Source organism: Bacillus rossius, chromosome 5 (genome assembly GCF_032445375.1).
Source record: "Bacillus rossius redtenbacheri isolate Brsri chromosome 5, Brsri_v3, whole genome shotgun sequence".
NCBI classification, from domain to species: Eukaryota; Metazoa; Arthropoda; class Insecta; order Phasmatodea; family Bacillidae; genus Bacillus; species Bacillus rossius.
In genome coordinates this window covers 54,314,023-54,338,088 of record NC_086333.1, presented here as the reverse complement: position 1 = coordinate 54,338,088, position 24,066 = coordinate 54,314,023, and the positions used below count along the sequence as shown (strand labels likewise).

The 24,066-nt window shown below is 39.2% G+C and overlaps 1 protein-coding gene across 1 annotated transcript in view; it reads right to left on the bottom strand.

Moving 5' to 3' along the window:
• Nucleotides 1-24,066, bottom strand: part of LOC134532376 (proton-coupled amino acid transporter-like protein CG1139) — a 44,568-nt gene that overhangs the window by 8,050 nt on the left and 12,452 nt on the right. The window contains exons 4-6 of the mRNA XM_063368813.1: nucleotides 14,084-14,205; nucleotides 12,527-12,611; nucleotides 12,061-12,339 (exon numbers count right to left, since the gene is read on the bottom strand). Coding sequence (XP_063224883.1) covers nucleotides 12,061-12,339; nucleotides 12,527-12,611; nucleotides 14,084-14,205 — 486 coding nt within the window. The remainder of the gene's footprint in view (nucleotides 1-12,060; nucleotides 12,340-12,526; nucleotides 12,612-14,083; nucleotides 14,206-24,066) is intronic.

The following is a 24,066-nucleotide window of genomic DNA, read 5'->3' as shown; positions in this document are numbered from 1 at the left end:
TACGTGATTAATGCACCAGAAGAAACAAACTAGGTGATCCTTACACCGACGACGTCAGTAACAAACTAAGCATCCTGTTGTCTAGAGCTCGCTTATATATACATGCACCGTATGGAACAATACGCTAGTCAAATCAAGAACCATTTACAATAATACTAGAGTCAAAACAACATTAAAAATAGAAGGACCATCAACGAAAAGGCAGCACATTTGGAAGCACCGACAACGAAAAGGCAGCACATTTGGAAGCACCGACAACGAAAAGGCAGCACATTTGGAAGCACCGACAACATAAAGGCAGCACATTTGGAAGCACCGACTACGAAAAGGCAGCACATTTGGAAGCACCGTCATCGAAAAGGCAGCACATTTGGAAGCACCGACAACGTAAAGGCAGCACATTTGGAAGCACCCACAACGTAAAGGCAGCACATTTGGAAACACCGACAACGAAAAGGCAGCACATTTGGAAGCACCGACAACGAAAAGGCAGCACATTTGGAAGCACCGACAACGAAAAGGCAGCACATTTGGAAGCACCGACAACGAAAAGGCAGCACATTTGGAAGCACCGACAACGAAAAGGCAGCACATTTGGAAGCACCGACAACGAAAAGGCAGCACATTTGGAAGCACCGACAACATAAAGGCAGCACATTTGGAAGCACCGACTACGAAAAGGCAGCACATTTGGAAGCACCGACAACGAAAAGGCAGCACATTTGGAAGCACCGACAACGTAAAGGCAGCACATTTGGAAGCACCGACAACGAAAAGGCAGCACATTTGGAAGCACCGACAACGAAAAGGCAGCACATTTGGAAGCACCGCCAACGAAAAGGCGGCACATTTTGGATGCATCATCGAATAAGGAAGCACATTTGGAAGCTCCATCAACTAAAAAAGGCAAAAAGGAAGCACAAGTTACGAGATCTAAGTCTTAGTAAGAAATCATAATACAAGAAATAAAAACATTACATTCTTATAATTTAAATTATTTATTTTATTGCTTTACATTATACAAATGCAAGTAAAACAAGTCAATATTGTATGTAGCCAGCATTCCTCAGTTCCTTGAGTATGAAGGATATTTCTTTGATGCACGAATAGTTTCCTGCACAAAGCGAACCATGTAGAAGTCTTAGCCGGTCAACCAATATGTTTGGATCTTTCCATGATGTGTAATCATTCTCTTCTACCACCATCTTCCTTGCACCTTTATAATAAATATTATGATCTCTGGTGTCTTCCGTTTTACCACCAACCTCAGGGTAACTTTCATGTTGGAGACGGTGATCATCACAAGCTTGATCAGATTTATTTAATATATCACATCGTTTCCATCGTTTCGGTCTCAGGACACCGCCACATTCTTCGATCTTGGCAGCTTTAGGTGCTTCATCATAGTCTATGTCTTTGTCAACAGCCTCAGAGTCACTGTAACAATCACCGTAGAAGGAATCGTTTTCACCCAATTTACCGTAATAATTCGATGTTGATGATGTTGAAGTGTCTTCATCGTCTTCATGCTTCCTTTTTAGGAGTCCATCATTTTTACAAAGTAGGAAAGATCTACTTGAATTCGGCTGGAATATATTCTCACTTTTCACGTTAACGATTCTTCCACTGTCTTCATTCTTCCGTAAATCATAAACCTTCTTCAATTTAAGTTCTTTGTCGAGATCGGAAGAGCCAAGAAAATTATTGTCGTAATGCAGATCACTCTTCCTTAGGCTAGTAGATTCATCGTTGTCCTCTAGCTTGTACGCAGACTTGGCGCTACAAGTTCTGCCATGTCTTTTTAGGCTCTCTCTCCGCGTAAACGACTTGCTACATCGAACACAACTTATCATATTGCGCAGTGGATTTTTAACACAGTCATTCATCTCGTGTTGTCTTTTATTCTTTCTCAAGATAAACTCTTTACTGCAAAACTTACACCTATGTTCTTTCGATACAGCGTCAGATCCCAAATCGGAATTCATATTAGTTACTGAGACTAATGCCAGATACCAATTGAGTGTTTTAAATTAGATTCAATACTTAAATAGAAATTTGTTCATATTTCATCAGCGATAATTAATATATCTCATGCAAAAGTACTTTATGCATGTAGTTCTGCTTTTCAACAACAGATGTCGCCACATGTTGCTTGCAGGTAAATAATATTTAGTTATTTTATGCGGGATGCGGGATGCTCACTATCGATCGCAAAAGAAGGATGGCTTCGTTAGACTCCAAGGAAAAGGAAGTTCGTCTTGCATGTTGGTGCTCCACAGATGTCTCATGGCGTAATATTAATTTGACTGAGTAATGATATTTGTTAATTCCACCTGATAAAAATATTGCAAGTTTTGATTTAGTAGCAGAAATTATCGAATTAAATGTAACTCCAAATAAAATGACATGTCTCATTAGAACAAAAAAATCCATGCAGAGAGCGGTTTCTCAGAATAGTCAGAAACACTTGAAGAAACCACAGGAATGATTGCAAGAACACGGGAAAAACCATCAAAATATTGTCAAGAATAATCAGGAGCACACTGAGGAAACCACCATAATATTAACAATAATAATCGGAAGCACACGGAGAAAACCATCATAATATTGACCAGATTAATCGGAAGCACACAGAGAAAACCACCACATGTTTTCTTTGATATCATAAAAATAAAAATAAATTAAAAAAAAATTAAAAAAAATTAAAAAATGCATAAATTTCTGGCTTGTACAAGAACTCTATCTTTGCTCAACAATGATAAGTTTACAAGCTAGCAGAAACTGTTTATGCATTTTTTAATTTTTTTTAATTTTTTATTAATTTATTTTTATTTTTATGATATCAAAGAAAACATGTGGTGGTTTTCTCTGTGTGCTTCCGATTAATCTGGTCAATATTATGATGGTTTTCTCCGTGTGCTTCCGATTATTATTGTTAATATTATGGTGGTTTCCTCAGTGTGCTCCTGATTATTCTTGACAATATTTTGATGGTTTTTCCCGTGTTCTTGCAATCATTCCTGTGGTTTCTTCAAGTGTTTCTGACTATTCTGAGAAACCGCTCTCTGCATGGATTTTTTTGTTCGAATGAGACATGTCATTTTATTTGGAGTTACATTTAATTCGATAATTTCTGCTACTAAATCAAAACTTGCAATATTTTTATCAGGTGGAATTAACAAATATCATTACTCAGTCAAATTAATATTACGCCATGAGACATCTGTGGAGCACCAACATGCAAGACGAACTTCCTTTTCCTTGGAGTCTAACGAAGCCATCCTTCTTTTGCGATCGATAGTGAGCATCCCGCATCCCGCATAAAATAACTAAATATTATTTACCTGCAAGCAACATGTGGCGACATCTGTTGTTGAAAAGCAGAACTACATGCATAAAGTACTTTTGCATGAGATATATTAATTATCGCTGATGAAATATGAACAAATTTCTATTTAAGTATTGAATCTAATTTAAAACACTCAATTGGTATCTGGCATTAGTCTCAGTAACTAATATGAATTCCGATTTGGGATCTGACGCTGTATCGAAAGAACATAGGTGTAAGTTTTGCAGTAAAGAGTTTATCTTGAGAAAGAATAAAAGACAACACGAGATGAATGACTGTGTTAAAAATCCACTGCGCAATATGATAAGTTGTGTTCGATGTAGCAAGTCGTTTACGCGGAGAGAGAGCCTAAAAAGACATGGCAGAACTTGTAGCGCCAAGTCTGCGTACAAGCTAGAGGACAACGATGAATCTACTAGCCTAAGGAAGAGTGATCTGCATTACGACAATAATTTTCTTGGCTCTTCCGATCTCGACAAAGAACTTAAATTGAAGAAGGTTTATGATTTACGGAAGAATGAAGACAGTGGAAGAATCGTTAACGTGAAAAGTGAGAATATATTCCAGCCGAATTCAAGTAGATCTTTCCTACTTTGTAAAAATGATGGACTCCTAAAAAGGAAGCATGAAGACGATGAAGACACTTCAACATCATCAACATCGAATTATTACGGTAAATTGGGTGAAAACGATTCCTTCTACGGTGATTGTTACAGTGACTCTGAGGCTGTTGACAAAGACATAGACTATGATGAAGCACCTAAAGCTGCCAAGATCGAAGAATGTGGCGGTGTCCTGAGACCGAAACGATGGAAACGATGTGATATATTAAATAAATCTGATCAAGCTTGTGATGATCACCGTCTCCAACATGAAAGTTACCCTGAGGTTGGTGGTAAAACGGAAGACACCAGAGATCATAATATTTATTATAAAGGTGCAAGGAAGATGGTGGTAGAAGAGAATGATTACACATCATGGAAAGATCCAAACATATTGGTTGACCGGCTAAGACTTCTACATGGTTCGCTTTGTGCAGGAAACTATTCGTGCATCAAAGAAATATCCTTCATACTCAAGGAACTGAGGAATGCTGGCTACATACAATATTGACTTGTTTTACTTGCATTTGTATAATGTAAAGCAATAAAATAAATAATTTAAATTATAAGAATGTAATGTTTTTATTTCTTGTATTATGATTTCTTACTAAGACTAAGATCTCGTAACTTGTGCTTCCTTTTTGCCTTTTTTAGTTGATGGAGCTTCCAAATGTGCTTCCTTATTTGATGATGCATCCAAAATGTGCCGCCTTTTCGTTGGCGGTGCTTCCAAATGTGCTGCCTTTTCGTTGTCGGTGCTTCCAAATGTGCTGCCTTTTCGTTGTCGGTGCTTCGAAATGTGCTGCCTTTACGTTGTCGGTGCTTCCAAATGTGCTGCCTTTTCGTTGTCGGTGCTTCCAAATGTGCTGCCTTTTCGTAGTCGGTGCTTCCAAATGTGCTGCCTTTATGTTGTCGGTGCTTCCAAATGTGCTGCCTTTTCGTTGTCGGTGCTTCCAAATGTGCTGCCTTTTCGTTGTCGGTGCTTCCAAATGTGCTGCCTTTTCGTTGTCGGTGCTTCCAAATGTGCTGCCTTTTCGTTGTCGGTGCTTCCAAATGAGCTGCCTTTTCGTTGTCGGTGCTTCCAAATGTGCTGCCTTTTCGTTGTAGGTGCTTCCAAATGTGCTGCCTTTACGTTGTGGGTGCTTCCAAATGTGCTGCCTTTACGTTGTCGGTGCTTCCAAATGTGCTGCCTTTTCGATGACGGTGCTTCCAAATGTGCTGCCTTTTCGTAGTCGGTGCTTCCAAATGTGCTGCCTTTATGTTGTCGGTGCTTCCAAATGTGCTGCCTTTTCGTTGTCGGTGCTTCCAAATGTGCTGCCTTTTCGTTGTCGGTGCTTCCAAATGTGCTGCCTTTTCGTTGATGGTCCTTCTATTTTTAATGTTGTTTTGACTCTAGTATTATTGTAAATGGTTCTTGATTTGACTAGCGTATTGTTCCATACGGTGCATGTATATATAAGCGAGCTCTAGACAACAGGATGCTTAGTTTGTTACTGACGTCGTCGGTGTAAAGATCACCTAGTTTGTTTCTTCTGGTGCATTAATCACGTAATTACCTGTTCTTGCGAACTCGATGGCATCTTTACCGACTTTAACGACGAACTCGATGGAGGTTGTACCATCGACTGCGGGAACCATGACGTCAGCGTCGACGATGGTGGAGCAGATCCCGTTGGCAACGTCGATGTCAACACTGGAGGAGACTTCAACAGACGTGGTACCGCCAGCAGAAGAGACTTTAATGCCGCTAGTGCTGTCTGCACAGGGAAACTCGGCGAACGCTGGTTCGCCATCAATGGAGACTTCAATGGATGCTGATTTGACAACTAGCGAACATCGGTGCTGTTACTGCGACAAGATTTTCTCAAACAACAGCAATGCTCGACGACATGAGAATAGAGAATGTGCCAAGAACCTATATCGTAAAATGTTTGTTTGTGAGAAATGTCATAAGCAGTTTGCCAGAAAAGATAATATGAAAACGCACATGAAGGCATGCAAAGGTCCTGCTGTTCGGCAGAAAGTAAAGGTTTCGGCGCAACAACGATGCATTGATGTTCATAAGAGTATGCCTGGAGATGGTGCAACTGCGGCAATGTCAGTATCTGGATCGGGTCTGAAAGGTTCGTCTTCATCACCACGGTATCCTTGCAGCTACTGTGATATGTCGTTCGCATTTGCTCATGATGCACGAAGACATGAGCGGAGCAAATGCACGAAGAATCCATCTCGCATGAAGTTTCGATGTGATGAGTGTCATGAATGGTTTACTAGAATTGATAATTTGCGACGACATGCGAAAAACTGTAAAGGTGAAGTCCGTGTGCCTACTGCTGAACTACCTGCAGAAATTTCGACTCCTCGGTTTAGGTTGAAGGCTCGTGAGCGTACAAGCAAGAAAACCGATGTGCAGCAACCGATTGGTATGACGTCTGAACAGGAAAATAAACCTACGACTGTGTTCGGCGCATTACAAGTGAACGATAATGGCTTCTACTTGACGCAGTCTGCATTTCATGGAACGTTGAAAGACTACTATTATCTAAATACGTTCGGTGAGTCGAAGGACATTTGTAATTTTCTTGACGATATCAGACAGAAGATAATCAATCAGCTTACTGATGATGTAGCAACAAACGGACCTTTGAAATATAACTTGTGGTTGGACTGTATATATGGAAAGCCATATCTGTTCGATGACAAAGTGAAGAAGTGTGCATTCAAGACATCGGCTGCAGTAATTTACAGTTCTAACGATGTGAAGCAAACTGTTAAAAACGGTATCCAGAAACTCTGTCAAGAAGAGGTGGACTATGTCTGTAAAGGTTCTGGCTGGACTCTGTCTAGTATAAACCGATTGGAGCTAAGAATTAGTCATTTCACACCGCTGCGGAACTAAATGATTATAAGATTGCTGGCTTTCGCAAATGATCCTGTAGTAGAATAGAAATTATGTAATAAATATTATGTTTGTAAAAGAACTTGTGGTGTTTAATTCCTCGAACCTGTTACTATTGTGTTAAATTGATGTTATATTTAATTTTTTTGCATCGTCCTAGATCGTACCAAGGACTTTAGTCGACCTAATCGAGCAGTATATAGATTACAAATTTATTTAATGAATTTTGGAATTTTTCCCGAATTTCTAGCTAAATAATTATGGATTTTCAAGATGGCGGCCAAATGACAAGATGTCGGGTGTCACAGCAATAATAAATGATTACTGCACTCTAGCGGATAAGAATTAAACTAACATGGCGTCAGCGCACTCTCGCCGACGATACACTGATGATGGCTTCCAGCAGACGAGGACAAGATGGCGGCCATGACGTCATACTACCTGACGATATATATATATGCTTTGAAAAAAAAGTGGAGGGAGTCAGTATGCCTGCAGCCACCGCGGGGGAAGGATCGGTCGCCATTTTTATTTTTTTGCACTCGCCGGGTTTGAACCGAGGACTCCGAGCTCCGTGTCGTAAATGTTTGTTTTTTAAATATTTTATTAAATTTTTTATTATTTAATTTTTTTTATAATTTTTAAATTTTTTTTCATTAAAATCGGATAATAAATTTAAAGATGGCGGCCGTAACGGAAATTGCAACGGTGATGTCATAATTCAAAATGTGCGATAACACAATGCCGGAATGTTCGAGAAAACGAAATGACGTCATCCAAGATGGTGGATCCAAGATGGCCGTCGGGGTCAAGGTCAAAGGTCAAGGTCACATCCTGATAGAGGCTTAACTGAGGCTTGAGTTAAGGATGCTTAAGCCTCTATCAGGACATTTCTAGCCGTTGGGATTTTTAAGGACTAAATCGGGAAATTTTCCCTCGAAACGGGAATTTTTCCCTCGAAAACGGGAAATTTTTTCTTAAAACGGGAAATTTTGAGTCATTTTGAGGCATTTTTGAGGAATTTTGAGGAATTTTTGCCGCCGTGACGTCACAAATCCAAGATGACGGAGCCGGCTCTCGGCTCCACACCCAGAACCCAGATCTAGGAAATACTATTGTATACTACTTCGGAAAAATAAAAAAATACCTAATAGAAGGAAAAATTCCCATTTTGAGGGAAAATTTCCCCTTTGTAAGCCCTCTAAAAATGCCACAGGTTTAAATTGTCTTCAAAGTGGACATGTCAGAAGTGAGACATGCAAACGGGGAATGCCCAACAGGAAAATCTATAAAGGAAAGAAAACTCTCCTCCCAGCAGATAGGAGGAACCTCGAATTCAACCCCCAAGAACCACCGAAGCAGACAGCACAGGGCAGTTATGAGCATCCGATGAGAACAACCTCATACCCTGCCCCGAATCAACATATAACTGGACACAGACCAAATCTATGCACTCTTAGACTCCACAGCCACCACCAGTATGTGAAAGCCTGCTGGATCACTCATACAAGATGACTATAGTTCCCGAAATTTACTTCGCTCAACTGACACAACAAGGTTTCAGTATCGCTCTCCAAGGCAAAACCACCATGAAATGCCACATCGGGTTCAGAGAGATGGACCTATCCCACATGGTAGCAAAATATCTTTGGAAATATCTTACATTACATCAAGGCTGGTTCATTCAGCAGCAAGCAGTGATGATTTCAAATAACCTCAGAATATTTTTTGGCAAGGCACCCCCCAAACTCTGTATTGGGTCTCCAGACAAATAGCAGGAACACTGTTGATGAACCTGTCCTTGGCGGACTTAAAACCTGGCTTCCCAGAGCACCTCCGACAGAAACTACTGGACACTTCTCCAACCCTATGGAATTATGTTAATTCCCAATGAAAACCTTCCCAGGGCATCAAGTGCCTTCCCCAGAATCATCCTAAATGAGGAAATCTTGATCTACAGCAGGCCAAAACTCTCTTCTCCCCTCAAGTGGCAGTTATTTGTTGAGCAAGTGTCCGAAATTAGAAAGTTCGATATTATTGAACCTAGGTTATCACCCTACAACTTGCAAATATTCATAGTGGAGAAAAAGGACAAAATGCCATGTTTCTACATTCACTTAAACTCCTGAATTGTGCCTCAGTGAGAACTGCCCATCGCACCATTAACATCCACAAGACTCTAAAAGACATTGGGACAGCACATGTCTTATCCATGCTATATTAAAAATCGGAATACTGGAAAATCCCTATGCACTGATAAACCAACCTGATCACAGCATTAACCACTTTTATGAAGGAACGATATCAGTTCAAGATAATGTCCTTCAGACTGAATAAAAGGTACCAAGCAAGTTCCAGCAGACGATGACACAGGATGTACTACACAACCTCATAGGCTAATTCTGATTTGCCTATTTGGACAATATTATCATATTCTCCAATTCCTGAATAGAACACCTAATACAATTAGCCCAGGTACTAGGAGTGGTATCAACTATATCAACTGATGTGCCACTAAACGAATTTAACATAGGGAAAGGACAGCTGGAATAGCTGGGACATTTGGTATCGGCCGAACGCAATGAAGCCAATCCAGAAAATATTTAGGAAATAAAGAAGGCTGAAGCTCCGAGGTCAATGATAAGTTAAAAAAAACTCATGGGACTCTGCATTTGGATGAAAGAATTCATGTCCGATTTCGCCAGAATTTGCCAACCCATTACAGACCGGCTCAGTTCTTAAGTGCACTCCTACTGGGAAACCAATCAGAAAATCTGCGAAAATAATTCTTTCACGTCAAGAAACTTTGCTGGCCTGACAACTCGCAACCATTCACACTACTGACTCCACAAGGAGTACAATCCAGAGGACAGGGTTCTATGCGAGTGTCAACCTTTCACTGACCAAGAAGAAGTACCGCAGAATTAAACTAGAGTGTCTGGCGATCATTCAATTAATTGGCCCTACCTATAGGACAAACAAATTAATCTGCATACAGGCAACCAAGCCCTTTCCTGGTTGGGCTCGATGAAGAATATCATAACTAAACTCACTTGTTGGACACTACTGCTACAAGAACACGACTTTACCATTTAGCACTGGCAGCAAAAGAGATATTATATTTTTCTTCGGATGGTCTAAATGATTTTAGTGGAAAGAGTGAGGGATTTAATCGTTTCTATTTGTGTAGGAAACTATACTAGCATGGATGAGATAACCTCCAGTCTTGAACTCATACATATTTTTCGGTTTGTATTTTTACATTGGTGTTATTTCAGTGATTTTTACGTTAGATTGACTTCAAAAAGGGGGCTGCAATATGTTAACTTGCGGATTAATATGATTCTACAGATACCTTGTCCCGAGCCCAGACTGGAAACGAACTAAAGGACAACTTCCAGAACTATGACAGAATAGGCCTGAATATCCCAACACCACGATAGACCACCTATGGAGCATACAAAATTATACCCCCCACCCCACCCACCCACCCAAGAGTGGACATCAACTGATCGGCAATTCTCTCGAATGCATCACCTAGACCTGGATGGACTGGTGAAATTACCAGGGAAAGGGTAAACCCAAACTTATTAGTGCCAGCAGTTCTTTTACCAAGGGTATTTACTTGATACCACAATGCATATCTAAGCATGTTGGAAACACATGAGCAATTCAAAAGTATAGATAAGTATGTAGAAAAGGATGTGGGACACTAGCATCTATACAACACTACCAAGACATATCACCTGACAGGACCCAACCAACTCCAACCTCTGCAGCCCAGAAAAGTCTGGGAGACAGTGGCTGTCGACTTCATTGGTCCTTATTCAAAGTGTGACTAAGGAAACCGTTATATCTTCTAGTGGTGACCAACCTCTTTTCCTAATGGTTGAAGGCATTTTTCCTGAGGAGCTTTAAAGCTCCAAACTTGAACAAGATTCTCAGGACCATTTACTGTTCAGGTCTTAACACGGCCATCATTAGCTTCACCCGCCAAATGATCCTTCCGCCAGATGGTCCAGAACTTACGGTGCTGGATGACCCAATAAACACCCGCGCAAAACTGTCATCAGGTCTCATCTTAAGTAACATTAAGTTCAATGTGTATAGTTTAACTCGCAATAACATCACGTTAATATTAACGTATAATTTTCCATCTCATCCAGTGGATTTTTAACTTTGCCAGCCACTCTTACTATGTAAAGAAAACGCACAACTTGAACTGTAGCATGTTCGATTTAACATGCCAATTTTAATTGGTAAGTGCCCTGCTGTCCTATCGGCGCACGTCTACACCATGCACCACTGTCAGCCAAAACAGCAATAAAACTATGCTTCTATCATTCAGAGACACTTTCAAGCTTGACTTGTGATGCAGAGAATCTAGTGTGTATTTCAACTGCTATTTTAACCTCTGCCTCAGAGCCTTGTGGGTCACGCTGGGGCAAACGACCCAAGAAACATCAGCGGTTAGCCGCAAAAGCTAGCCAGGCGCCCTCCTGGAGCAAAGCCAAACCACATTTACGCCAGCCCCCACTAGGCACATCCTGGGTCTCGAACCCACAGACCGCGGGTGAGGGCAATATAATCTCTTCCCAATATATTGCAAAAGTCAATACCTAACTATAGAAATTTTGTAATTGTATAGAAACTTTTGAAACCAATATGGCGTCGGTGCCCATTTATTCCCCATAATATCTCTTCTCAATCTATTGCAAAGTTCAAATTAAAACGATAGAAATTGGGTCTTTGTATAGAAACTTCTGAAACCAATACGGTGTCGTCAGTTTCCCATTTTTTCCTCATAATACATCATCTCTTCCCAGGGGCGCAACAACAGGGGGGGCAAGGGTATTTTGCCCTCCCCCCCCCCCCCTTCTGAAACCTTGAAGTGGGGGCAAACAGGAGCAAAGAAAGTGCTGTGTAATCAATTTTTAGATAATAAAACTGCTTAAATAGCACCATTTTCCACCTTGAAATACAAATTTTCCCGGGGGAGGACCCCCGGACCACCCGCTTGAATAGGGGGGATCGATGATTCTTTATAAAAAGGTATATTGCCCCCCTTTTGGATATTTAGTTGTTGCGCCCCTGTCTCTTCCCAATATATTGTAAAGGCCAATATCAAACTATAGAAATTTGATTGTTGTGTAGAAACTTCTGAAACCAATATGGCGTCTCTCGACGGGAGGAAGCAGCACACTGCTTACCACCCCGATGCCCTCCATGGCGAAGAGCGCGGTGCACAGGAAGGTGGGCAGGCGGGCCAAGGGCGCGACGTACGCCTTGTCGGCGACAGAGGGCGCCTCGCGGAACATGTAGTAGAGCGTGATGGCGAAGCCCGCCACCAGGAGCACGTTCGCCGCCGCCGACACGGGCACCAGGTACTCCAGGTTGCGCACCAGCGCCAGCAGGTAGGCGACGGGCATGGCCACCGCGATGTACAGCCGGATGTCGAAGTCCTCCTCCGGGTAGTAGTTCTCCACGATCTACCGGGACAACGCACGCACCAGATGTCCTTACCGGCACAAATAAAAACCCTCCTGTTTTCATTATCACTTAAATTTGTATCAAAGTTCCACGTTTCAAAGGTATAATTAATATTTATTTCAAATCGATTGAAATAGTTGGATTAAATGTGTTTTATTTTGAACTATTAAGAGACGAGAAACATACCTGTTTGGCGGTAGTTGCCACGAACACCAAATACACGCACACAGTGCTGTAGCAGGTGATACATATGGCTATGTCCACAAAATTCCTGCAATCACACATACACACAGTATTCGTAGTAGACTATATTTCTACCTAAAACAAGTAAATAAGGTACTTAATTCATGTTTTGAATGTTTAATAGTAAGAAATAATACACAAGTGTTAACATTTATTGAGCTTTAAGCCTTAAGGTATGGCCCCCACATTCGATTACGGGCCCTGTACCCAGGATCGGATAAGGCCCCCCCCCCCCCCCCCAATTTTACAGTCACGTGCTACATTATAATTGCATTGTTATTTATTACCTACACTCTTTTTAGAATGTTATTTGACCTGAAAATACTACAGGGTATAGGTAATGATGGTTACTATTTTTTAAGTCCAACTAAGCTTTATTTATAAAATTATTTTACTTTGAAATAAGCACAGCGGTTATGTATATTTATTTCACACTGAGATGAAAATAAACAGGGCTGGGCCCGAACCCTGGACCCAGGGGTCCACTCAGCCCCACCCTTGTGGGGGGCCATGCCTTAAGGTCCTGTCACACTGTCAAGTATTAGTCTACGACTATATTTTACAATCGAGTTTCAAGGATACTATTAGACGAAAATGGCTTCCAATTTTCTCCATCAAAAATATTTGTACAGATAACATCAAATATCTTTTTAATCATGTCACACTAACAAAGTTTATTTTTGGTCCAAACTATTTAAAACTTTTATATTTTAATCTCATTTTGAAATTAGATAATGCATCACAATAATATTTTTTACATAATAAAATTAATTTTCAGTATTTTTTTTTTTTTCATTTGTAGAAACGGCATTTTGGTTTCAACAAAATTGGCTCGTTAAATCATAGCATATAACTTATTGGAATGCCTGAAAAAATTGACTGGCTGCTGCAAAGAGTTTGCGTTTAATATTAACTTCGTTTTTTGATAGACACTATCTCTGCCTCAACGAAGGCTAATTTTCAATATAAAACGTAAAAAAAAAAAAAAAAAAAAAAATGTTATGGCTTAGAATCATTTGATACAAATATTTTTCTGTTCCCATCCGTCATCCTTAAATATAAAGTGCTGATATTTCGATGGGAGTTACCATCTATGAAGAATATACCCCTATACGCTATTTATTACAAGAACTCAAAACGACAGTATTTTATACTGTGATGTACGCCAATTATGGGGGATGATTTCCATAAAGCTTGTGAATGACGTAACTTTCAGAATTTTTTTCATCTTTCCACTCACTAATAGGCTAACTGAAATAGAGAAAGGGACATTTAATTCCTTGAAAGTTACATAATAAATAAGTGGAATGAAATGAGAAGCAGGCTCTATTGCAGTCGAAGAAATTGTAAATCTGAAACATTTTTATACATAAAATTCAGACAGCGAAATTATCAATATAAATTTCAGTCAAGTCTGGCTGATTAATTAGATATGTTTGCCCTTTAAGTTCAGAGTGCAGTTCCCTGAGGTGTTTTTTTTCTGCATCATTAGATACTCACATTAAACTGTGGGAAAATGGACGTAGCCACACTGGTCCATGCTTGAAGGCAACTCCCGCTGTGTGGCCAAAAGATAAACTCGGTATCTTCTGTTGCCTGCATAGCTTCTGTGACGACTTCACCTGGGACACAAAATTGCTGTTGTTTTTGAACACCGACTAGATTACCAACTGGTTCGAAGGCCAACATAAGCAATGCCTTTATTCAATATTTTCATATATTTTTTTACTAACGTTCGTGCCACTCAAATGAAAAAAAAATGTATTTTGACTTTCAAAAACAAATTCGTTTATTAATGATCAAATAAAGATAACATGTATAGATTTACAAGCTATTGAAAATAAGCACTACATAAAAGTTTCTATTTTGTTATTTATCTCTAGATAGCATAATACTACCTTCACATTAGTGTATCAAACATGTAAATAAGTAAAAGTTTGTATATATGTGCATTAGTATGATTATTAATTATTTCTATTTTAACTATTTTGTGTCAAAAATAATCTCAACACCATCAAATTATGGCGCGTCATCAGTACCACAATAGTAGTATAGGAAAGTATTTCCGGGCGCACGGCGCTGGCGCGTGGAGCCAGAGCCGGTGTCCGCCATCTTGGATTGTGACGTCACGGCGGCCATCTTGGATGAGCGTAACGGGACACAGCGTAACGGGACAAGTTTGACCTTGACCTTTGACCCTCAAAATTCTCCCAAATTGGGCAAAAATTGCCCAAAATTCGTCAAAATTTACATTTCTGTGGAAAAAAATTCCGCCAAAAATTTTCAAAAAATTCCACAAATTAAAAATTTCTCTTTTCGAGGGAAAAATTCCCATTTCGAGGGAAAATTTCCCGTTTTTATTCCTCAAAAATCCCAGCGGCTAGAAATGTCCTGATAGAGGCTTAAGCATCCTTAACTCAAGCCTCAGTTAAGCCTCTGACGTCATCATGGATGATGACGTCACCGCTGCAATTTCCGTTACGGTCGCCATCTTTAACTTTTTTATGTATTACCCGATTTTAATGAAAATTTTTTTAAAAATTATAAAAAAAATTAAATAATAAAATTTTAACAAAATAATTATAAAAAATATACTTTTACGACACGGAGTTCGGAGTCCTCGGTTCGAACCCGACGAATGCAAAAAAAATTAAAAATGGCGACAGGCTCCTTCCTCAATGGTGGTTGCAGGCAGACTGACTCCCACCACTTTTTTCAAAGCATATATATCGTCACCCAGTATGACGTCACGTCCACCATCTTGAAATTTGGACGCCATCTTGAAAATCTTTATTTATTATCCAAATTTAATGAAAAAAATTCCAAAATTCATCAAAAAATTAACGTATTTGAATTCTGTTTGATTATATCGATGTACCTCCTTGGTTCGATTCCCGGCGAGAGTAAACGGTCGATCCTTCCTCCATGAAAGCTACCTAGACTGATCTAACACCAACAATACCAAGGTATATATCGTCAACTGGTATGACATCATGTCCGCCATCTTGTCTTCATCCGCTGGAGACCACCATCTTGTTTTCGTCTGCTAGAGTGTGCCGATACCATGTAGTATAATTATCTGGTCACCATACTTTTGTCCTCAACTGTTGACATTGAACATTGACCTTGACCTTGAACTTTGACCTTGACCTTGAACTTTAACCTTGACCTTGAAATTTGACCTTGACCTTGAAATTTGACCTTGACCTTGAAATTTGACCTTGACCTTGAAATTTGACCTTGACCTTGAAATTTGACCTTTACCTTGAAATTAGACATTGTCCTTGAAATTTGACTTTGTCCTTGTCGACCATCATGGATCCGACATTTTATGTTCAGTACATGCTACCAGGAGCTACCACCTGCTGGAGTACGTCATAGTGTGTGTGTACTTGTATTATAGAGTACATTTCCATCTGGATAATTTTATTCTAACCCGCTACAGTGCAGTAATCATTTATTATGGAGGTGCCCTCCGCCATCTTGAAATTTGGCCGCCATCTTGAAATCATGTAATAATGTAGCTAGAAAAGCGGGAAAAAATCCAAAATTCATTAAATAAATCACTCATTAATTTACATATTGATTCGATCGATTCCCGTCCTCGGTTCGATCCCTGGCCGATACAAAACAACTTTAATTAAAAAAATACTAAAAAAGTGTTAGGTTTGAGAAAATAAAAACACAAGTTCTATTAAAAAAAAATTTTTATTAAATAAATTCAATACACTACTTCAAGTACAAAAAAAACACTGACAAATTACCAAAGCCTTTTGGATTCCTCGATTCAAACAGTCTTCTTATTGTACGGACTAAGCCTTTTACATGACTTTAAATGTCTATCCGATCCGTTCATCACCGCAGCCAGAGACGGACTGAAGTTCATAGCACCTATATATAGTCTCATTAGCCGATACAACACATGAGTCAAATCAATAACCATGTTCATTATACTTCTCGGAGCATTTTTTATAATGACGATGTAAGCTGTCGAGACGTGAAATTAGTTTATTACATTTTATGCACTGAAATTGTATTCTTTGAACATTATAAGAACAACCGCTTCTTTCATGTCTGCGAGCATTTGAGGTGATAGTAAATGATGCACCACAGTATTTGCACTGATGCGAAGTACGCTCTTCATTAATTGAAGTATTCAATGCTGATGAAACTTCAGCTGATGGTGGAACAGCACATATCGAAGTCTCCTCCAGTGTAGTCAGAGACGTTGCCAACGGGATCTGCTCCAACATCGTCGGCGCCGACGTCATGGTTCCCGTAGTCGATGGTACATCATCCATCGAGTACGACGTTAAAGTCGGTAAAGATGCCATCGAAGTCTCAAGAACAAGCAATTACACGTCTTATGCACCAGAAGAAACTAGGTGATCCGTACACCGTCGACGGCAGTAACAAACTGAGTGTCCTGCTGTCTAGGACTCGTTTATATACATTAACCGGTTTTAATAATACGCTAGTCAAATCAAGAACATTTTACTAAAATACTAGAGTCAAAACAACATTAAAAAATAGAAGCACCATCAAAAAAAAAGTAAGCACACTTGGAAGCACCTTCAAAAAAGGAAAAACAATAGGAAGCACCGACTACGAAAAGGCAGCACATATGGAAGCACCGACTACGAAAAGGCAGCACATTTGGCAGCACCGACAACGAAAAGGCAGCACATTTGGAAGCACCGACTACGAAAAGGCAGCACATTTGGAAACACCGACAACGAAAAGACAGCACATTTGGCAGCACCGAAAACGAAAAGGCAGCACATTTGGAAGCACCGACTACGAAAAGGCAGCACATTTGGCAGCACCGACAACGAAAAGACAGCACATTTGGAAGCACCGACAACGAAAAGGCAGCACATTTGGAAGCACCGACAACGAAAAGGCAGCACATTTGGAAGCACCATCATCGAAAAGACAGCACATTTGGAAGCTCCATCAACTAAAAAAAAGGCAACAAGGAAGCACAAGTTACGAGATCTAAGTCTTAGTTAGAAATCAGAATACAAGAAATAAAAACATTAAATTCTTATAATTTAAATTATTTATTTTATTGCTTTATATTATACAAATGCAAGTAAAACAAGCCATTATTGTATGTAGCCAGCATTCCTCAGTTCCTTGAGTATGAAGGATATTTCTTTGATGCACGAATAGTTTCCTGCACAAAGCGAACCATGTAGAAGTCTTAGCCGGTCAACCAATATGTTTGGATCTTTCCATGATGTGTAATCAATCTCTTCTACCACCATCTTCCTTGCACCTTTATAAATATTATGATCTCTGGTGTCTTCCGTTTTACCACTAACCTCAGGGTAACTTTCATGTTTGAGACGGTGATCATCACAAGCTTGATCAGATTTATTTAATATATCACGTCGTTTCCACCGTTTCGGTCTCAGGACACCGCCACATTCTTCGATCTTGGCAGCTTTAGGTGCTTCATCATAGTCTATGTCTTTGTCAACAGCCTCAGAGTCACTGTAACAATCACCGTAGAAGGAATCGTCTTCACCCAATTTACCGTAATAATTCGATGTTGATGATGTTGAAGTGTCTTCATCGTCTTCATGCTTCCTTTTTAGGAGTCCATAATTTATACAAAGTAGGAAAGATCTACTTGAATTCGGCTGGAATATATTCTCACTTTTCACGTTAAGGATTCTTCCATTGTCTTCATTCTTCCGTAAATCATCAACCTCCTTAAATTTAAGTTCTTTGTCGAGATCGGAAGAGCCAAGAAAATTATTGTCGTAATGCAGATCACTCTTCCTTAGGATGATAGATTCATCGTTGTCCTCTAGCTTGTACGCAGGCTTGGCGCTACAAGTTCTGCCATGTCTTTTTAGGCTCTCTCTCCGCGTAAACGACTTGCTACATCGAACACAACTTATCATATTGCGCAGTGGATTTTTAACACAGTCATTCTTTTCGTGTTGTCTTTTATTCTTTCTCAAGATAAAATCTTTACTGCAAAACTTACACCTATGTTCTTTCGATACAGCGTCAGATCCCAAATCAGAATTCATATTAGTTACTGAGACTAATGCCAGATACCAATTGAGTGTTTTAAATTAGATCCAATACTTAAATAGAAATTTTTTCATATTTCATCAGCGAGAATTAATATATCTCCTGCAAAAGTACTTTATGCATGTAGTTCTGCTTTTCAACAACAGATGTCGCCACATGTTGCTTGCAGGTAAATAATATTTAGTTATTTTATGCGGGATGCGGGATGCTCACTAACGATCGCAAAAGAAGGATGGCTTCGCTAGACTCCAAGGAAAAGGAAGTTCGTCTTGCATGTTGGTGCTCCACAGATGTCTCATGGCATAATATTAATTTGACTGAGTAATGATATGTGTTAATTCCACCTTATAAAAATATTGCAAGTTTTGATTTAGTAGCAGAAATTATCGAATTAAATGTAACTCCAAATAAAATGACATGTCTCATTAGACAAAAAAAAAATCCATGCAGAGAGCGGTTTCTCAGAATAGTCAGAAACACTTGAAGAAACCACAGGAATGATTGCAAGAACACGGGAAAAACCATCAAAATATTGTCAAGAATAATCAGGAGCACACTGAGGAAACCACCATAATATTAACAATAATAATCGGAAGCACACGGAGAAAACCACCATAATATTGACAAGAATAATCGGAAACACACGGAGAAAACCGCCACAAGTTTTCTTTGTTATCATAAAATTACAGAAAAAAATTAAAAATAAAAAAAACACAACAAATTCAAAAACTGATTCTGGCTTGGACTAGAACTCTATCTTTGCTCAACAATGAGAAGTTCACAAGCTAGCATAATCAGTTTTTGAATTTGTTGTGTTTTTTTTATTTTTTATTTTTTTCTGTAATTTTATGATAACAAAGAAAACTTATGGCGGTTTTCTCCGTGTGCTTCCGATAATTCTTGTCAATATTATGGTGGTTTTCTCCGTGTGCTCCTGAATATTCTTGTCAATATTTTGATGGTTTTCTCTGTGTGCTCCTCATTATTCTTGTCAGTATTTTGATGGGTTTTCCCGTGTTCTTGCAATCATTCCTGTGGTTTCTTCAAGTGTTTCTGACTATTCTGAGAAACCGCTCTCTGCATGGATTTTTTTTTTTGTCTAATGAGACATGTCATTTTATTTGGAGTTACATTTAATTCGATAATTTCTGCTACTAAATCAAAACTTGCAATATTTTTATAAGGTGGAATTAACACATATCATTACTCAGTCAAATTAATATTATGCCATGAGACATCTGTGGAGCACCAACATGCAAGACGAACTTCCTTTTCCTTGGAGTCTAGCGAAGCCATCCTTCTTTTGCGATCGTTAGTGAGCATCCCGCATCCCGCATAAAATAACTAAATATTATTTACCTGCAAGCAACATGTGGCGACATCTGTTGTTGAAAAGCAGAACTACATGCATAAAGTACTTTTGCAGGAGATATATTAATTCTCGCTGATGAAATATGAAAAAATTTCTATTTAAGTATTGGATCTAATTTAAAACACTCAATTGGTATCTGGCATTAGTCTCAGTAACTAATATGAATTCTGATTTGGGATCTGACGCTGTATCGAAAGAACATAGGTGTAAGTTTTGCAGTAAAGATTTTATCTTGAGAAAGAATAAAAGACAACACGAAAAGAATGACTGTGTTAAAAATCCACTGCGCAATATGATAAGTTGTGTTCGATGTAGCAAGTCGTTTACGCGGAGAGAGAGCCTAAAAAGACATGGCAGAACTTGTAGCGCCAAGCCTGCGTACAAGCTAGAGGACAACGATGAATCTATCATCCTAAGGAAGAGTGATCTGCATTACGACAATAATTTTCTTGGCTCTTCCGATCTCGACAAAGAACTTAAATTTAAGGAGGTTGATGATTTACGGAAGAATGAAGACAATGGAAGAATCCTTAACGTGAAAAGTGAGAATATATTCCAGCCGAATTCAAGTAGATCTTTCCTACTTTGTATAAATTATGGACTCCTAAAAAGGAAGCATGAAGACGATGAAGACACTTCAACATCATCAACATCGAATTATTACGGTAAATTGGGTGAAGACGATTCCTTCTACGGTGATTGTTACAGTGACTCTGAGGCTGTTGACAAAGACATAGACTATGATGAAGCACCTAAAGCTGCCAAGATCGAAGAATGTGGCGGTGTCCTGAGACCGAAACGGTGGAAACGACGTGATATATTAAATAAATCTGATCAAGCTTGTGATGATCACCGTCTCAAACATGAAAGTTACCCTGAGGTTAGTGGTAAAACGGAAGACACCAGAGATCATAATATTTATAAAGGTGCAAGGAAGATGGTGGTAGAAGAGATTGATTACACATCATGGAAAGATCCAAACATATTGGTTGACCGGCTAAGACTTCTACATGGTTCGCTTTGTGCAGGAAACTATTCGTGCATCAAAGAAATATCCTTCATACTCAAGGAACTGAGGAATGCTGGCTACATACAATAATGGCTTGTTTTACTTGCATTTGTATAATATAAAGCAATAAAATAAATAATTTAAATTATAAGAATTTAATGTTTTTATTTCTTGTATTCTGATTTCTAACTAAGACTTAGATCTCGTAACTTGTGCTTCCTTGTTGCCTTTTTTTTAGTTGATGGAGCTTCCAAATGTGCTGTCTTTTCGATGATGGTGCTTCCAAATGTGCTGCCTTTTCGTTGTCGGTGCTTCCAAATGTGCTGCCTTTTCGTTGTCGGTGCTTCCAAATGTGCTGCCTTTTCGTTGTCGGTGCTTCCAAATGTGCTGCCTTTTCGTAGTCGGTGCTTCCAAATGTGCTGTCTTTTCGTTGTCGGTGCTGCCAAATGTGCTGCCTTTTCGTAGTCGGTGCTTCCAAATGTGCTGCCTTTTCGTTTTCGGTGCTGCCAAATGTGCTGTCTTTTCGTTGTCGGTGTTTCCAAATGTGCTGCCTTTTCGTAGTCGGTGCTTCCAAATGTGCTGCCTTTTCGTTGTCGGTGCTGCCAAATGTGCTGCCTTTTCGTAGTCGGTGCTTCCATATGTGCTGCCTTTTCGTAGTCGGTGCTTCCTATTGTTTTTCCTTTTTTGAAGGTGCTTCCAAGTGTGCTTACTTTTTTTTGATGGTGCTTCTATTTTTTAATGTTGTTTTGACTCTAGTATTTTAGTAAAATGTTCTTGATTTGACTAGCGTATTATTAAAACCGGTTAATGTATATAAACGAGTCCTAGACAGCAGGACACTCAGTTTGTTACTGCCGTCGACGGTGTACGGATCACCTAGTTTCTTCTGGTGCATAAGACGTGTAATTGCTTGTTCTTGAGACTTCGATGGCATCTTTACCGACTTTAACGTCGTACTCGATGGATGATGTACCATCGACTACGGGAACCATGACGTCGGCGCCGACGATGTTGGAGCAGATCCCGTTGGCAACGTCTCTGACTACACTGGAGGAGACTTCGATATGTGCTGTTCCACCATCAGCTGAAGTTTCATCAGCATTGAATACTTCAATTAATGAAGAGCGTACTTCGCATCAGTGCAAATACTGTGGTGCATCATTTACTATCACCTCAAATGCTCGCAGACATGAAAGAAGCGGTTGTTCTTATAATGTTCAAAGAATACAATTTCAGTGCATAAAATGTAATAAACTAATTTCACGTCTCGACAGCTTACATCGTCATTATAAAAAATGCTCCGAGAAGTATAATGAACATGGTTATTGATTTGACTCATGTGTTGTATCGGCTAATGAGACTATATATAGGTGCTATGAACTTCAGTCCGTCTCTGGCTGCGGTGATGAACGGATCGGATAGACATTTAAAGTCATGTAAAAGGCTTAGTCCGTACAATAAGAAGACTGTTTGAATCGAGGAATCCAAAAGGCTTTGGTAATTTGTCAGTGTTTTTTTTGTACTTGTAGTAGTGTATTGAATTTATTTAATAAAAATTTTTTTTTAATAGAACTTGTGGTGTTTTTATTTTCTCAAACCTAACACTTTTTTAGTATTTTTTTAATTAAAGTTGTTTTGTATCGGCCAGGGATCGAACCGAGGACGGGAATCGATCGAATCAATATGTAAATTAATGAGTGATTTATTTAATGAATTTTGGATTTTTTCCCGCTTTTCTAGCTACATTATTACATGATTTCAAGATGGCGGCCAAATTTCAAGATGGCGGAGGGCACCTCCATAATAAATGATTACTGCACTGTAGCGGGTTAGAATAAAATTATCCAGATGGAAATGTACTCTATAATACAAGTACACACACACTATGACGTACTCCAGCAGGTGGTAGCTCCTGGTAGCATGTACTGAACATAAAATGTCGGATCCATGATGGTCGACAAGGACAAAGTCAAATTTCAAGGACAATGTCTAATTTCAAGGTCAAGGTCTAATTTCAAGGTCAAGGTCAAATTTCAAGGTCAAGGTCAAATTTCAAGGTCAAGGTCAAATTTCAAGGTCAAGGTCAAAGTTCAAGGTCAAGGTCAATGTTCAATGTCAACAGTTGAGGACAAAAGTATGGTGACCAGATAATTATACTACATGGTATCGGCACACTCTAGCAGACGAAAACAAGATGGTGGTCTCCAGCGGATGAAGACAAGATGGCGGACATGATGTCATACCAGTTGACGATATATACCTTGGTATTGTTGGTGTTAGATCAGTCTAGGTAGCTTTCATGGAGGAAGGATCGACCGTTTACTCTCGCCGGGAATCGAACCAAGGAGGTACATCGATATAATCAAACAGAATTCAAATACGTTAATTTTTTGATGAATTTTGGAATTTTTTTCATTAAATTCGGATAATAAATAAAGATTTTCAAGATGGCGTCCAAATTTCAAGATGGTGGACGTGACGTCATACTGGGTGACGATATATATGCTTTGAAAAAAGTGGTGGGAGTCAGTCTGCCTGCAACCACCATTGAGGAAGGAGCCTGTCGCCATTTTTAATTTTTTTTGCATTCGTCGGGTTCGAACCGAGGACTCCGAACTCCGTGTCGTAAAAGTATATTTTTTATAATTATTTTGTTAAAATTTTATTATTTAATTTTTTTTATAATTTTTAAAAAAAATTTCATTAAAATCGGGTAATACATAAAAAAGTTAAAGATGGCGACCGTAACGGAAATTGCAGCGGTGACGTCATCATCCATGATGACGTCAGAGGCTTAACTGAGGCTTGAGTTAAGGATGCTTAAGCCTCTATCAGGACATTTCTAGCCGCTGGGATTTTTGAGGAATAAAAACGGGAAATTTTCCCTCGAAATTGGAATTTTTCCCTCGAAAAGAGAAATTTTTAATTTGTGGAATTTTTTGAAAATTTTTGGCGGAATTTTTTTCCACAGAAATGTAAATTTTGACGAATTTTGGGCAATTTTTGCCCAATTTTGGCGAATTTTGAGGGTCAAAGGTCAAGGTCAAACTT